General features: G+C 34.8%; 1 protein-coding gene across 2 annotated transcripts in view; it reads right to left on the bottom strand.

Annotated features, from left to right (window-relative positions):
- LOC114333923 (phospholipid-transporting ATPase ABCA3) overlaps positions 1–18,136 on the bottom strand; it is a 249,446-nt gene that overhangs the window by 59,155 nt on the left and 172,155 nt on the right. For both annotated transcript variants that reach the window (XM_050644213.1, XM_050644214.1), the window contains exon 13: positions 12,504–12,559. In XM_050644213.1, coding sequence (XP_050500170.1) covers positions 12,504–12,559 — 56 coding nt within the window. The remainder of the gene's footprint in view (positions 1–12,503; positions 12,560–18,136) is intronic.

The raw sequence follows: 18,136 nt of genomic DNA, 5'->3' as shown, positions 1-18,136 counted from the left end.
TTATCTAAGCTTTCCATGGTAACACTACATTATTAAAATAACTTTACAACTTTTTTTCTTTTTCGACTATTTGTATAGTATATAAATAATGGTAACCACTGAATACATAATTAGTGAAAAAATAATCGTATCATTTTTACAAGTAAAGGTTATCCAAGAACCAAGAACATTTTTATCTCTACCTTTCTAATGACAATGTTACTGTCAACCTAATGTTTACATCTGCAGTTTTCATACCAGTGAGAATTTTACTACACGTAATTTGCCGTGTAAAGACAGAAAAAGTAGGGATAGCCGTAAAATATTTGCGAATTATGTACCCATAGCCTTAAGGGATATTATCCTGTCATCAATAGTATTATATCCAATTACGCAGTCGTTAAGTTTAGAGGGTACAATTATTGCGACTCCATTTGTACTTTTGTTATCTGGGCCTCAAAAATAGACGAAGTTGCCAGCAGTTGTTTTAAAATGCCCTTTTCCTCTCCAGTGAGTTTCTGAGAGTCCCAGTACCGAAAGACTGTGGTCTGCCATTTCTTTTTCAATGATGTGTAACTTTCCAGGGTTTTGGATCAGTCCCTGGACGTTCCATGTACCAATTCGCTGACATTTTCTTAAATTAAATGAAAATTTGGATTCAGTCGCACAATTTCTGCCAGGTGCCTGGTCCCTTACACCTTGGCAGCCGGTAGCAAATTTCACACCATCCGACCCGGAACCGAGATGGCGCCGAGCGTGAGTCGGGTCGCTACACATTCCATCTTCACTTACCAAAATTGTCATCGTTATGGGAAGAAATTCTCTTGGGAAAATAGTGCAGTGGTTTCACTTTGCCTTCTGCACCGCTGTATATGTGCCGTTTCTGTGGCTATCATTCTCGCCGCATGGTCAATTTTGTAACAGCCAGCTGCCACTGTCCAACCTATCACCATGTCTGACTACCCTCACTTAGTTTAGCCTGCAGACCAATGCAGTTGCCCGGGATGTGGCACGTGGAGCCATAAGTGAGAGTTGAGTGCCTTATGAGGACCAGTTATCAAAAACAATCTCCCGTCTATGACGTTTGATGTGGTCGTTCCAATAAAAGGTGCTACCTCTATAACACACTCGTACACCCCAAATATATTATGACCTAATGTAAAAATTATAATAGGATGGTGTAGCGTGCAAACCCGCTACTTTGTAGAATTTATTTTAATGAGACCCACTACCCACTCTGCATTTAGAGGTCCTCCCAGGTAGCTGTTGTTTTTCATTTTTATCAAACATTCATTAGTCGTTCCATCTATACTCTTTTTGTGCACCCTGTATATACATTTTCAATTTTAAAATGAAGTTAGTGATGCCCGATTTAAATTAGAAAAATTATTTCCATTCTCTCAAATAGTATTTATTGACAAAATATTGTCATTTTCATTTTAAACCGTTTAATTATTTCCAGTAGTCGTTCTTTCTAAATATTTTATTCCGAAGCAAAGTTATTTATCAAGCCATTATTTTTTTTTGTAATTTTAAAACGTTCAGCTTTGCCTGTTTCAATAAGAGTGTCTTTTTCGTTATCAGCTAATACTGGCCTTCAATTAATTTCTTTTACTTTCATAAATACCATACTGGTGCCTTTCTGGGTCATTTCTATAATATCCGCCAAGTAGGTAGCATCAAGTAACTACAGACCTAATTGGTAAGTTGTTTTTGTGGTTTTATCATTTAGTTTTCCGATCATATTTTTTATTAATTGACTAACTCGAATTTGCAGAATATATTTATATTTTTACCTATTTGTGTTGTAAATTTGATTCATCCAGTAAGAAAATAATTTTGGAGTATTTATTTATTTATTTTCCGTGAATGCTAATTCATTAGCATCAGCAGTTGTATTAAATATTAATTATTTTCAAGTTTAATTTATTACGTTAATTTTATAGAAGTATGTGGGATTAAATTAATTTATTATTATTTTTTTTTTTTGGTTTATTGGCTTTGGGAAGAACCCGTTTTGCCACGAAAATTTATAACATTTAAAAGTCTATACATATAACTGAACACAATTTGGTACAAATACAATTTTTACAAATCTGTACATATAAATACAGTAACTGAATACAATTATTTGGTACAAATACAGTTTTTACAAATCTATACATATATATTTAATACCTAACTGAATACAATTTGGATTGGTTGATACAGACCTAAAAGTTGAGGAAATTATAAGCGTCTCCTCGTACGACCCAAAAAGTTACAAAAAATAGCTCTTACTTCGGGATTATGGATGCACTCCAGCATAATGGAAAGATAATTTTGAGGAAACGGGATTTTTAATTTAGTTAGTTCCGTAATAAGGTAAGAGGTGGCATTAGAATTATGACTGCATTGAAAAATCCAGTGATTAAAGTCGTCAAAACTGTCACTGCAGTCACAGAGGGGGGATGTGGCCAATTTCATCTTATAAAGCTTGGAGTTGACTGCTCCGTGTCCAAAGAGGCACCTAATGTATTTGGTGTTAATTTTTCTATTGGGATGGCTTCTTTTAGCAAGCTTTGTAGAAGGAAGTGTTGGAAAAAGCGTGCAGTACTGAAATGCATTGTTAGATCTAATTGTTGTCCATTTGTCTGCCCATTTAGTTCTTAAGTTTTGCTTACATATAGATAATGCGTCTTGTAGCGTTAATTCGGGGGCTTGTTTGCCATCAGTGATAGCTCTTTTTGCCAGTTTGTCAGCTGTTTCGTTTCCCGTTATGGAGGAATGCCCTTTGGCCCATATGAAGAATGTATTTATCTGTTTATAATCTAAGGCTCTTAAGGTTGTCAAAATTTCCACGATTATTGAGTTATTGTATATGGAGGTAACCGGGTACACCAGAGCTGATAAAACAGATTTCGAATCCGATATTATAGCCAAGTTTGACAAGGGTAGCAGTGAATTGTTTGCCCAATCCAAAGCCTTAAATATAGCAAGTGCCTCTGCTGTAAAGATTGTAGAGTTTTTGTATAGTTTAAACAACAAACTTTCGTTTGTGTTTTCCCTGTACACTGCACATCCTGTTCCAGTAGGGGATTTGGATCCGTCTGTAAAAAATTTATGTACATTACCTAATTTCTCTAATTCTATTTGCATAGATATGTTATTAATTGCTGGGTTATCATTATATTCTGGAAAAATAATATTTGGTTGTGTAAGACATATATCGAATTTAGCCGTGAAGAACGGCAAACCAGAATCATCACGTAGTTCGATGTTTGAGACTGTTGCAAATGCATCAGCTAGAGGGGGACAGTTTCTGTTGTGCCAGTATTTATTAGTGTAGCTATATGCAGTTAAGATGCCTAAATTTTTAATAAGGTCGTTGTGTGTAAATCGTTTTTGTTTAACGACGAATTTTTCAGCTAGTAACTGTCGTCGAAGTTGCATGGGGGGTTCGCCACACTCTGCGAGGAGAGCAGCTGTGGGAGTGGATTTAAATGCACCAAGAACAACGCGTAGAGCCTTGAACTGTACCCTATCTATTTGTGAAAGTCTGGAATTAGTGGCTGATCCATACAAGAAACAACCATAATCTAGGATAGATCGAGTGTACGCTCGGTAGAAAATCAAGTTAATGTTAGGGTCAGCGCCCCAATGATATCTGTTAATTGCTCTTAGGATATTAAGACTTTTTTCACTTTTCTTAATGCATCTTGATATGTGATCGGACCAGGTCAATTTGCAATCAAATGTGATACCCAAATATGTGTATGTTTTGCAAACAGGTATAGTGTGATTTTGAATTGTAAGGCTATTAAGTTCTGGCAATTGGTGTCTGGTAAAAAATACAATAGCAGATTTATGAGGTGATATTTCAAATCCCTGTTCAGGAAAGTATTTAAAGCAGCAATGCACTATATACTTAAGATTACTAACACATTGAGAGTAGTTTTTATGAGTAGTGTATATAGAAAAATCGTCAGCACATTGTAAAATTCTTGCGTTCATACCAAGGTTGTGAACATCGAGGGTATAGATATTAAATAGAAGCGGGCTCAACACCGACCCCTGTGGCAGACCCGAGTTAACCTCTCTAGGACCTAGAGTATTTGTATTGCATTTTATAAAGATCTGTCGTCTGAGGAACATATTAATAAGAACAAATGCAAATTGTGGTGGTATATGGATGTATGTTAACTTTTCATATAAACAATCCAACAGCACGCTTTCATAAGCACTAGAGATATCTAAAAATAAGGCAGCTGAATAATGGTTTTCTGAAAAAGCCAACTGAATTTCCGTTGCAAGATTGGCTGCACAGTCGAGAGTACCTTTACCTCGCCGAAAACCAAACTGGGATTGGGGGAGGATGTTATTATTTTCTAACCACCATTCTAATCTGAGTTTGATAATTCTTTCCAAAGTTTTTAATACACAAGACATTAGAGAAATGGGTCGCAGAGCTTTGTTGTCACTGACCTTAGGAATAGGAATAATTAGACACTGTTTTAGTGAGGGGTAATCCGTATCTCCTGAAAGTATATTGTTATATATTTTGCAAAGAAAGTGTTTCGCCGAGTCAGGGAGCTTTTTAATCATCATATAATTGATGCCATCTAAGCCTGGAGCAGTAAGTTTTGACGATTTGATATTAAGTTCTAACTCTCTTAGTGTAACTGGGGCTAGAAGAGAATGATCATGATTACTGGTGGGTGTGTAGTGAATGTAAGGACTAACAAAACTTGGAGCTAATTTATGAAAAAGTATTTCCGCCTCATTTTCTTCACATGGTTGGATATCATTTTTCTTCTTTTGAAATCTATTAATCCGGCGCCAAATCTCGGAGGGATTTGAATTCCTATTGAGTTGAGTACAGTAGTCTGCCCAAGCTTGTTTGGCTTTAAATTTGTAGGTTCTTTTGCAGAGCGCATCTATTTTTTTTACATTGATATAATTTGAAGTTATCATATTGCGCTTGTACGTTTTGTAAGCTTCCTTCCTTTGGGTAACTAACTGTTGACATTCCTCATCCCACCAAGGGGGATGAGGAGCCTTTTTAGGAGAGAAGGGGTAAGTTTTTTTAAGAGCTGAATCCGCCGAGGATGTCATTGAATTGGTGATAAAGTTAATCATTTCGTTAGTATTGTTGAAAAGCGGAATCTCGGAGAAATCTTTATCAATTTTTGTTTGAAACAATGCCCAATCAGCTTCTCGCATAGACCATTTATGAATGGGGGTAATATTAATATTATCAATTCTGAGTTGTTGTAACACAAATGTGATAGCATAATGGTCAGAGCCATACGTATCTGCTTTAACAGACCAAGAGAATTGTGAGCTAAAGTTGGACGAAATGAGGGTAAGATCAACACATGATGGAGGAGAGCCAGGGGCAGATACTCTGGTAGGAGATCCGTCATTTGCAATGATAAAGTTGTCGAAGTATTCTAAAGCTTCCATGAGTATGTTACCGCTATGATCATTGTTTATAGAGCCCCAGGCTCCATGATGGGCGTTAAAGTCGCCACCAATAATAAAATTATGCGGAATTTGTTGAAAAAGAGAAACATAGTCGTTCACTGTGACTGCAATGCTACCTGGACGATAAATACTAACCACAGATATTTTGGTGCCATTGACATCAATATCAATGCCACAAACTTCAATATTTTTATTAAATGTTTGGTTGAATACTATATTATTGTATTTAATATTATTAGAGATTATTATGCTAACACCTCCACCTCGTTTATTACGTCTATCTTTTCTAACAATATTAAATCCCTGTAAGGACATTTCATACTTAGGTTTGTACCAAGTTTCCGAAATAAGAGCTATATCAAAGTGTTCTTCTGTAAAAAGTTGCGTAATAGAGTTTTTATTAGAGTACGCTGATCTAGCGTTCCACTGGACAATTTTTAAACCGGCCATATCAGGTAAAGAAATGTTTAATCACGCTGTTAATTATATTTTCTACATCTTGTATAGAGGGAACTGAACTATTAATCGCAGGGTTTCGAGCAGGAATGTCTGAAAAGAAATTATTGATTGAATCCTTCAAAGTAGTAGCGAATTCATTTTTAAGATGTTCATCGTTATTTTTAGATACATTTTTATTATAGTTTCCGAACTGGAATACGGGGCTAGCACAAAAGCTAAATTCGCTTGGAGCGGTAATAAGCGTAGGAGACGATGGGTGTATTTTTCGTTTTTTTCTAGTAGAAGCTGCAGTATTTGAAATATTTGCAATGGAAGGCAAATGTTTTGATGAGCTTTGAGCAATATTGGAATAGGTATTTGGCCTGGAAACTAATGAAGGGAATTCAGTAGTGGATGACAGTAACGGAGCAAATCTGTTTTTTTGAACAATACTAGTGTAGGCAGGATTGTCAATAACTTTTTCGGCCTCTTTGAAAGAAATATTAAGGTGTGCCATTGCTTCCTTAGTTCGTTTTTGTTTTTTATACTCTGAACAATCTCGATTTGTCGAGTTGTGTGAATTAGAGTTACAAAAAATGCAGAAGTTATCACATTGAGTGCATTCGTTATCATTTTCTTTGCCGCAGTTTCGGCGTTTCTTTTTTCCTTTACATTGAGATGCAGAGTGACCGTAACGAAGACAATTGTAACACTGCATAACAGGATGAACGTACGTGTCTACAGGACATCTCACTTTATTTATATAAATAAATTGGGGAATTTTGTTCCCTGCAAATGACAATTATCATTTGACGGGGGATTTTTTCAATCACTCCGTCTTTTATTACTTTTCGAAACATTCTTTGCACCTTACGAACAGAACACTCTGATTTTATAACTTTAACAAGATCATTTTCAGTCAGATATGTATCGACCGATCTCACAATACCTTTTTTTTCAGTTAAATGTGAGGGGATATAAGCTATCAGTTTATTGTCTTTGAATACCGAATTTTCCACTAATTTGTTCGCAACTAACCCTGAATTAACTTCAATTTTAAGTCTATTACGACCCACGTTACTAATTTCTAAGATCGATTTTTCGTATTCCGAAAGTGCTAACAGTTTTTCACCAAGTCTCATTGGATGCAATCTTCCCACATTCAAAACTTCGTGTTCCACAAAAATTAAGTACGGACCTGTATCTCTTGACGTAAATCGATTATTAATGGAAATATCGCGTTTGAAAGACTGGTTTGGCTGGTCTAAATTACTTGCTGTTGTTGTTAATGAGCTTTTATTGTTATCATTATCTGCTGGAAAAACTTGATTTTTGTCCCCTGTTGCAATATTATTCTTATCGGCTTCTGTAAATCCGCGAAAACCATCTTGATTAATATTTACATTTGAATCGTCCAGTTCCATGCCATCCAGAACCCTGATATCCTCGATTCTTATATTTGAAGATCGCGGCGGCTTCCCGCCGCCAGGTGAAGTTCCCGACATCCGTCCCAGACAGATGTCGGACTTTTAAGTATAATTTCCCAGGATAAATTAAGTAATGAATCGACTTACTTGTAGAAATCCAAAAAACTTAACCAAATAAATGAGTAAAAGGTAAACAAACTGTGTATTTTTTGCGGCAATTAGTGAATCGACTTTTAAATCAAACACGTCTAATCACTAAGAGACTTGATAGACAACTGTAAAATTAATTTATTTTTATTAATTTATTTAATTGTATTTTGTAATTGGGGTGTTTTTGGGGTCTACTGTTTGGTTTAGAAGTAACCTCGTAAGATTTTCTGTGCTGCTGATGGGGAATATTAGAGTTTTGTTGACTTGGGTGGTAGGGGCCCTTCATAAATTTATGCTGCGGGTTATCTACATCTTGATTTCTCTTCTAGGCACCCAGGAGAAGGGCGTTGTTCTAGCCTAAACACGTCCGTTTTGGCCCAGAGCTTAGTATGTTCCCCAGATAAGTAATCACGTGAATACCAGAACGATACCAGATACGAGAACCACTTCCTCGAGACAGTCATCCATGGGTTCGACGAACTGTTAATTAGCTCCGGAGGCAACCACCATACATCAAGTTTCCACCTGACGCCTCCCGAGTAGATAACCTAGGACAGCACCGGAAGAAGCCTTCACACCACAAGCTAAGTCTTTAATTGAGTCTTATATTTGCCTGTCAGCAGAGACAGTTTTTTATATAAAGTAACTTCACAATGACTATAATGTAGATCCTGAATTATAACCAATGAAATGAGAAAATAAAGCATTTATACCGAAATGCATTCCTTTTACTGATAGTGTACCGTATACCTGGAGAATGCAGAGGAGTAGAATACAAGAACCCACATAAAGTCTCATGCTCGTCGTGTTGGTTTTGGTGATATATACAGTGCTAGTCAAAAGTCCGTACCCCCCTCGTATCTTTTGAACGGTTATACTTATAATAGTGAAATTTGGTGGGAGGAAATAAACGGATGTAGGCGTCTTAACTAGTCATGACAGGTGACGTAATAGTGACAGATGACTTTACAGCGCCACTGTGACAGAAAATTTTAAATGGGATCTTATGGCAAGTAATACCTCGTTTGAAAGATATTCAAAATACCTATTCACTCATACTAATTTTTTTGGATATAAATTGATTTTGATTTTGGTGAATAAATGAAATAAATATAAAATTGTAGTTTCGCATTTAATTAATAAAAATTCAAATGTCCGCCTATGTTTTTTTTGTCAAAAAAGTTCACGTTTTTCAGTTCTCTAATAGTTTTTACGTCAACGTCAACCCTTTTGACAAGTAATCATAGGCGGAGGTTTGAATTTTTAATAATTAAATGCGAAAATACAATTTTATATTTCATTTATTCATTAAAATTAGCTTAAACTCAAACAAAATTAGTATGACTCAATAGGTATTTTCAATACCTTTCAAACGAGGTATCACTTGCCATAAGGTCCCATTTAAAATTATCTGTCATAGTGGCGCTGCAACGTCATCTGTCACTATTACGTCACCTGTCATGACTAGTTAAGACGCCTACATCCGTTTATTTCCTCCCTCCAAGTTTCACTATTATAAGTATAACCGTTCAAAAGATAGGAGGGGGGGGTACGGACTTTTGACTAGCACTGTATATACAAGCTATACGCTCCCAAGGAAGCTGAAGCTGTTTTCACTTGAAGATCCTTTTTGAGGGGGATCATCCCATTCTGAGTTTGGTTTTACAGTTGCTGGTGTGACTTCGCTGTTTCCACTACCTTTCTCCATTCTTCTCTCTCTTTGATTTTCCTTCCTATATTTCTAATTTCCATACTTCTTAAGTCTTCTTCCACTTGTTGTCTCCATCTGAGTTTAGGTCTGCCTCTGGTTCTTGTACCTGGTGGTATCCATTCAGTTATAACTCTTAACGTATTGTTCTGCTGTTTTCTCATTATGTGTCCATACCATCTAATTCTCTGTGCTTTTATTGCTCTAACTATGTTCTCTTGACCCATTCATTCTTGTATTTCGTGGTTCATCCATTGCCTTGCATCCTCTTCGTTTTCCATCTTTGGTCCCAGAATTTTTCTCATAATTTTTCTTTCAAAAACTTTCAGCTGCTCTGCTTCTCTTGCTGTTAATGTGGATGTCTCCAAAGCATATAGCACTATGGGTCTTATGGTCGTTTTGTAGATTTTCATTTTTGTATTTCGGCTTATCTTCTTATCTTTGAAATTTTTTTTATTTCTGTAGAATGCTCTGTTTCCTGCTTGAATTCTTCTTTTCATATCTACACTTTCATTTCTTCTGTTGACTAATACTCCCAAATATTTGAACGTTTCAACCTCTTCAAAGCTGTGTGCGTCTATTGTCATTTCTGTCAGTTGCGTCTTCTTTTTTTTTACTTACATTCATGTATTTTGATTTATTTTCATTTATTTCCAGTCCTCTCAGTTTGGATTCGTTTTCTATTTCTTGGAAGGTTTTCTTTAATGCCCTTTTATCTGTTGCTACTATGGTTATATCGTCCGCATATCCAATTATTTGTACTGTATTTTTATTTATAGTTCCTGCGTTTGACAACTTTTTTATTATCTTGTCTAATGATAGAATAAATAATACCGTTGAGAGCGCATCTCCTTGTCTTACTCCATTTTTTATTTTTATTATTTCTGTTCTCTCTCTTCCGGTGTCTATTGTTGCTTGGGAATCTCGCATTGTCATTTCTATCATTCTTATAATTTTATTTGGTATTTTGCTCTCTTGTAAGTCTTGGATCATTTTTCTTCTACTTAGTTTGTCAAAAGCCTGTTTAAAGTCTAGGAAAAGTATATGTGCTTCTCCGTCGTACTCGTATGTTTTCTCTATCGCTTGTTTTAGTGTATGGATAGCATCTATCGTGGATCTTCCTTTTCTGAAACCATACTGGTAGTCTCCTATGCTCTGTTCTGTGTATATTGTTAGTCTGTCTCTAATTATACCAGTCATTACTTTATATGTTACATTCAGTAAATTAATTGCTCGGTAGTTTTTACATATCCTGTGGTCTCCTTGTTTTGGGATTGTCACAATAATTCCTTTCTTCCATTCTTCGGGCATTGTTTCCTTATTCCAGATATTCTGTATTAATCATAAATCTTTCTGTATAGTGCCTCACCCCCGTATTTTATAAGTTCTGCACATATTCCGTCGTCTCCCGCTGTTTTCCCGTTTTTCAGTTTGCATATTTTATCTTTTACTTCTGTATAGGTCAATTTTTCTTCTTCGCCTTGTTCCAGGTTCATTATTGTTTCTCTTTCTTCTTCTATATCCGTTTCTTGATACATTTCTTCGAAATACTTCTACCATGTTTCTGCTTCTATGGTTACATTAGCTGTCCGTTTTCTACTACCTAGCTTTAAGTATTGGTACAGTGGTTTTGAATTGTGTTTCTTATTTTCTGTTTCGATCTCGTTCATAATTTCGTCTACTTTCTTATTTGTATTTGATTTAAACAATTTCTTTGTCTTTTTTCTTTGATCTTGGTATTTTTCTCGTTCCTCTTCTTTGCCTGTGCTTAGCCATTTCAATCTTGTTTTATTCTTTTCGTCCACTGCTAGTTTGCACTCTTCGTCAAACCAATTGTTTCTTCTTTCTTTTTGCATTTTTCCAACCATTTTCTCTGCTGCTTTGTTTATTCCTTGTTTGATTTTTTTCCACTGCTCCTCCATTTCCTGTTCCTCCTTGAACTGCATCTCTGCATTTACTTCTTTTACAAATCTTCTTTTTACTTCTTTATCTTTCAATTTATCTGCGTCCCATCTTCCCTGTACTTTTCGTCTTTCATTCTTTGTTGTTTTTATTTTACATTTTGCAATCACTAGCATATGGTCCGAATCGATGTTGGCCCCTCTGTGAGATCTCACATCATTTATCGACTGTTTGTATGACTTTTTAATAAGTACATGATCTATTTGATTCCCCTCCAGACTGCCTGGTCTCATCCATGTTATCTTATGTATGTTTTTGTGTTTATATCTCGTGCTACTTATGTCCATGTTTAATGCCGCTGCTAAATTACATAGTCTTTCTCCATTATTGTTTGTTGTGCTATGTAATGAGTTTTCCCCTGCAACCTCCCTAAAGCATTTTTCTTTACCTATTTGTGCGTTGAAATCGCCTATAATAATTATTATATCTTCTCCCGGGATTTTTTCGGCATTTTCTTCTAGTGTTTCATAGAACTGTTGTTTTATTAAGTCATCACTGTTTTCTGTGGGTGCATAGACATTTATTATGGACAGCTTGCTCGGTTTAGTGTTTACTCTTATGTATGATAATCTTTGACTTATGGGTTTAAATTCCATAACTTTATGCCTCATTTCCTCTAACACCATAAAAGCAGTTCCTCCATATCCTTGTTTTTCTTCTCCAGCATACCATACTGTATAATTTTCTTTTTCTATTTTTCCATGTCCCCCCCCCCCATCTGGTTTCCTGAATTCCTGCAATATCTATATTGTATTGTTTCAACTGTGTCGCTAATTCTTCCATTTTTCCTTGTTCTAGCAGTGTCCTGACGTTCCATGTTCCAATTTATTTTGTCATTTTCTTAATTCTCTTTCTTTTTTTTTGTATTTTTCTTATTATTTTGAATATACCGTGATTCATTTACCTGTTCGTTTGCATTGTCTGTTTCCTTTTCATCCATCCATTCTCCTTTGTCTAGTTTTTTGGAACATTTTCAATTTCTATGAGTTTATTTTCTCTTGCATTCCATTTTAGCACTTTGTCATTTATTTCTAATTTCTGGTATCTGATTTTTACTTTTGCTCCTTTGCTTCTCTGTTGTTTTTGGTGATGTTATGTCGAATTTGTTTCTTGGTCCAATGGTGGCATTTGGAGATTAGTTCGATATATCATTGTCAATATGAACACGACAAAATTGGCGCCCAGCGTGGATTGCCACAGGACAGCTTCTCCCTCATGTATTTAACATTCAAACTATTTACTTATAGCTTCGATAAAGCAGATTGTAAATTAAAATATGTAATGTAAAAAAATTGACAGATCACATCTAATTTATCTCAGTACACTGTCTATCTATTTATCTCAGTACTTTAGTAATAAAATAAATTAGTTACCTTGTGTGGCCACTGATGAAGTGTCGTCTGATGAATGTTCAATCTCTTGGCGTGTTCTAAAAGGAAAAAAGTTTCAATCATATGCAGAAATAAAATATACAAATAAATTTAGATGATAAAAATATACAAATAAAATTTAGATGATAAAAATATCACAGCGGGGCAAAAACCAATATGAATTTTTTGGTGCATCAAAAAATACAATGCGCGTCAGAGAAAACGAGCACTCCCCAAAATGGGTCATTTTTGATGTCTCGAATTTCCTAAACCTACTGTCCGATTTAAGTGATTTTTTTAATATGTTATAGCCTTATTCTTAACAATATCGCTGTAAAAATATTGTTGCTAGACAAGTAAATTGTCATTGTATACCGGGATTACCAATCAAACTGTGTTTTTTTCTCAAAGTTCACCACACCCTGTGGAATATTCTATCGTTTATAACATACTGAAATTAAAACCCAACTATAGCCTCAGGTTTTCTTAACATTCTGTTTTTGATTAATTCGCTTATGTTGGATAATAAAAAAGTTAGGTAGGTACTTCAACAAGTAGCCATGTTTTTCATCAATACAGGGTGTTTCTAATTAGTAAATTGAGAGTATTAGTGTGATTGTAAACATGTGCCCATGGGCTCCAGAAAATACGTGATTTTATTGTGAAATACGTTAAACTTAGAGGAGAAACTTATACCTATCAAAAGGAAAATTCCAGGACTTTCTTATGAAAGGTTGAGCTCAAAAATATAATAAGATTTGACATCAATATTGTAAATATTAAGCAAGTATTAAATTGATAGTAATTAAGGAAGACTGATAACAACTGACTAAAAACTGATCTGACTTTTTTGTGTCATTACCAATTTATTTGAAGATAATTAGAATTAGGCCAGGAGTTGAGGTGACTGATTATTAAGATAATAAGACATTATATTTGGAAGATGGCAAGTGTGTGCATTTGTTTTTATTGTGACCGGGAGGTTAAACCAAAGCAAATTTCCATTGAGTGTATCACTTGTTGCTCATGGGTCCATAAGGGATGCACGGGTTTGACTAAAAGTGAATATGAAAAAATCTGTGCTGACTTTCGCAAAACTAAATCGCATAACTGGGAATGTAAAGTATGCAAAGAGACGGTGGTGAAAAGATTATCTTTGAATTCTGCTTCAAATAGCCGGAAAAATTCGGTATCAAAAGAAAGTGCTGACAATGGAAAACAGGTGCCCAATGCTGATTTTTCAAGTCTACTGTGCAATACTGTGGATGCTGTAGAGAGTGAAACTGCAATCAAGGATGAAATAAATAATTTATTAAAGAAAAGTACCACTACCAATAAAGATGTACTACTAGTAGTTATTGTTCACATAATTAACCTATTGTTAAATCAGAGGACTGAAGTGCAGGCAACAATAGATACAATTAAAGCGTCTGTAAAATCTAATGAGGCGAAAGTTGAAACTTTAGAAAAGAAACTTGAAGGGTTACAAGAAAAAATTGAAACCATGTGTGGAAGTGGAAGTGAAGAGATAAGAAATCAAAGTGTATCTATTATCAAAGATGAGCAAGATATGTTCCTGGAATTAGAAGATAGAAGTAGTCGATCTAAAAATATACTAATCTATAATGTTGATGAGAGCCAATCTAAGGTTACTAATGAGAGAATAGATCATGACAAGGCAAATATTCGAGAAGTCCTAACGAAACTGGAGGTTGGAGCAACTGAGTTTAAGGTTTTGAGGGTAGGACGTGGTAATAGCAGTAGTGACAGGCCAAGACCACTTAAGGTAATTTTTCAAAATAATACCACAGTGATTGCATGTCTTAAAAACAAACATAAGTTAAAGCCATCGAGCATATTGATTAAATCAGATCTTACTCAAATGCAACGAAATCATCTCAAGAAATTATATGAAGAACTTGATAGGCGTAGAAGAAATGGTGAATCAAACTTGGCAATACGATACAAGAATGGTAACCTGTTTATTTCAAAGGTAAAAGAACAAAACCACCAGAATCCAAAAAACTCCCAAATGCGAACATAAGTATGAATAGTCTATCACTTTACTACCAAAATGTGCGTGGTCTGCGTACGAAGCTAAAGGACATATATTTGACATCCTGTTCAGCAACATATGACGTTATTTTCCTAACAGAGAGTTGGCTTGGTCCTGAAATTAAAAGTAATGAAGTTTTCTGTGATTTATATACCGTATACCGTCGGGACCGTGATCATATTTCCAGCGAGAAATCAAGAGGAGGTGGAGTGTTAATTGCAGTTAGAAGTGATATCAGTTCTTGTCTAGTGGAAATTGCCAGTTCAAATGTAGAACAGGTTTTTGCTGGAATTACTATTAATTGCATTAAATATGTTTTTGGCTGTGTCTACATTCCGCCCAGATCTAGATTGGATGTTTATTCCAATCACATTGATACTGTAAAACTAATTATGAATAAGTATAAAGATTCTAAACTAGTATTATTTGGGGATTATAATCTACCAAATCTGATATGGGACGGTGAGACGACTGCTAAAAATATAAGTAATGATACTGAAATTTTGTTTTGTGATGAGTTCAATTTTTTAGGATTAGGTCAATATAATTATTTTAAAAACCAGTATGACTCAATTCTTGATCTGTGTTTCTCTGATACTTATTTAAATCTAAAAAAAGCGGAAGCTTTAATGACGTGTGACAGGTATCATCCCTCACTTGAAGCATTAATATTATTTGATAATCAATATATCAGTTTGGAAACTAATATTTATTATAACTTTCACAAGGCGGATTATGGTGCCTTGAATAATTATTTGCTTCAGATCAATTGGATTGAGTTGTACTGTTTAGAGGATGTAAATGACATTTTAGATGCTTTTTATTCCATTATCTGGAACGCAATTGAACTTTTTGTACCAAAGATATCTGTAAAAAGATCGAATTTTCCTGTTTGGTTCTCATCTGAACTTAAGAGTAAAGTCATTGCCAAAAAGATTGCGCATAAAAAATATAAAACTACAAATAAGTATCACCACTATATTGAATTTAAAAATTTGAGAGATGAATGCTCATCACTCACTGAGCAGTCTTACAATGCTTACGTTTCAAAGATGGAAGTGAGAATAAATGAGAACGCTGGTGAATTTTGGAAGTTCATCAAAAATAAAACCAACGGACATGGTGCTCTCCCTGGCTCTATGTTTTTAGGTGAGGAAAGTGAGAATGACAAACAAAAAATAACAGAGTTGTTTGCGAAACATTTTGGTACTGTATACAGCACTTTTAATGGTAAATCTCTGGATAACCTGGAGAGTAATGAAATTTTCTCACAACAGCTGGAGGTGGAAATTAGTAACCTCGAAGTCACTTTTGACAATTTACTGAATGTGTTGTTGTCATTAAATGTCAATAAAGGGGCTGGCCCTGATTTGATACCGAATTTGTTCCTAAGAGAAAGTGCAGTGTCCTTGTGTGAACCATTAATATATGTTCTTAATAAATCTCTCCAGACGGGAATTTTCCCGAACAGATGGAAACATTCCTTTGTGTGTCCTATTTTCAAGGCAGGAGATCATAGTAATATCAAAAATTATCGGCCAGTTTGTATTCAGTCAGCCTTATCTAAAGTATTTGAAAAAATGGTTTTGCCAAGTTTGGATAATTGTTTTAGGAACATTATTACGGACAACCAACATGGATTTGTAGGCGGACGTTCTACTCTCACTAACCTCTTTTTGTATATCGATAGTATAGGTACAGCAATGGATGAGGGTTACGAGGTGCACTCTATATACACCGATTTCAGTAAGGCCTTTGACCTACTAGATCATAATGTCTTAATTGTAAAGCTGAGAAACTTTGGTATCACTGGTTCTTTATTAGCTTGGTTTACTTCGTATTTGCAAGGAAGAACATTGCAAGTAAGATCAGCAGGATGTGTTTCTAATGGATTTGAAGCCGTGTCAGGGGTTCCGCAGGGTTCCCATTTGGGTCCTAAGCTTTTTCTGTTGTTGGTAAATGATATTGGTAGGAACTTTAAATCTGAATATCTGATATTTGCAGACGACTTGAAGATATTTAAATGCATTAGGTCAGAATCTGATTGTGAGGGTTTGCAGAGAGACTTGGATTCTTTAGTACATTGGTGCCAGGAAAATAATCTTAGATTGAATGCTTCGAAATGCTCATATATTATTTTTTCACGTAATAAGACCACCAGTGATTTTAAATACAAGATAGGAGATGTGGATTTATCTAGAGTTCAGGTAATTAAGGATTTAGGTGTGTTGCTGGATAGTAAGCTAAGTTTCGTGGACCATTATGATGCCATTATTGCGCGTGCTAATCGGACATTAGGGTTAGTCATCAGAATGTCATATGATTTTAATAATTTGTTTGTAATTGTGAGATTGTTTTTGAGTTATGTTCGTTCATTACTAGAGTATTGTTCAGTGATTTGGAGTCCAAGTTATGAGAATCACAAATATCGAATTGAATCGATTCAAAATAAATTCGTTAGATATCTGCGGTATAGATTAGGTACTAGAGGAATGCAATTGAATTCCAGTCAGGTCATGCAGATGTTTCATTTGCACCGTCTAGAGGATCGCAGGCGATACTTTGACCTTAATTTCGTATTTAAGGTGTTAAATGGTATTATTGTTGCACCTAGCATTCTGGGTCGAATAGATTTTTATGTTCCAGCTAGGAATTTGAGAAGATGTCCCTTGCTATCCGCTAGATCGTGCAATACACGTCATGCAGAAAATATGCCTTTAAATAGAATTGTTTCTAGTGTAAATGAGTTTCCAAATATAGACTTTATGGGAGTCACACTAAATGCTTTTAAAAGGACTATTTCACGTGAATTATTTTAATTTGATTTTAATTTTTTGATGTCGTTAGTTTAATTGTAAGTAATGTAAGTTAACTTGTGTTCAATGTTTAATTTTGACTTTTAATTTTAATTGTAAAATGGAGTTTTCCGTCAATAAATATTAATTTAATTCTAAATAAGTGCGACAAACTTTAAAGGGTAATTCTGCATGAAAAAATAATGACTGTTTGCATTATAAACATATGTCCGCAAATGCTTCGTTTCCGAGATATGGGATGTTGATTTTTTCTTACAAACTGATGATTTATTTATTGATCTAAAACCGGTTGAGATATGCAAATGAAATTTGGTAGGTTTTAAGAGGTAGTTATTGCGCATTTTTTGATATACAATTAGGAATTTTATATTCACCATTGGCGTGCATACGGGTCATATTACCCGGTCATATTAGTGTTATACCTAATTATTTAAATTAAAAAAAAAATGTTATAAATCACAACAGAACATAATTTAAAACAAATATCAAAGAAAAACAAGTTTTTTTGTCATTTGTTTGGCCCCTAAAGACGATTAAAATCGAGAGAAAATTCAAATTCTAGCAGGCAGTCCTAAATGCGCCCTCATTGGTAGTGGCGTCGTATCATTTTACTATTTGATATAATTGATTAAGTTTGGCATTCATTATGACACTCAATTTTATAAATATTTTGATAGTTGTTATTTCTGACTAATATTTGAGTGTTTTTGTTAAGACATACATATAGTCCATTCTTTCACGGTTTTTGCTCTAAATTTTAAAGA

Source organism: Diabrotica virgifera, chromosome 2 (genome assembly GCF_917563875.1).
Source record: "Diabrotica virgifera virgifera chromosome 2, PGI_DIABVI_V3a".
Lineage (NCBI taxonomy): Eukaryota > Metazoa > Arthropoda > Insecta > Coleoptera > Chrysomelidae > Diabrotica > Diabrotica virgifera.
The sequence above is the reverse complement of the archived record's forward strand: the minus strand, read 5'-3'. Positions and strand labels throughout refer to the sequence as shown.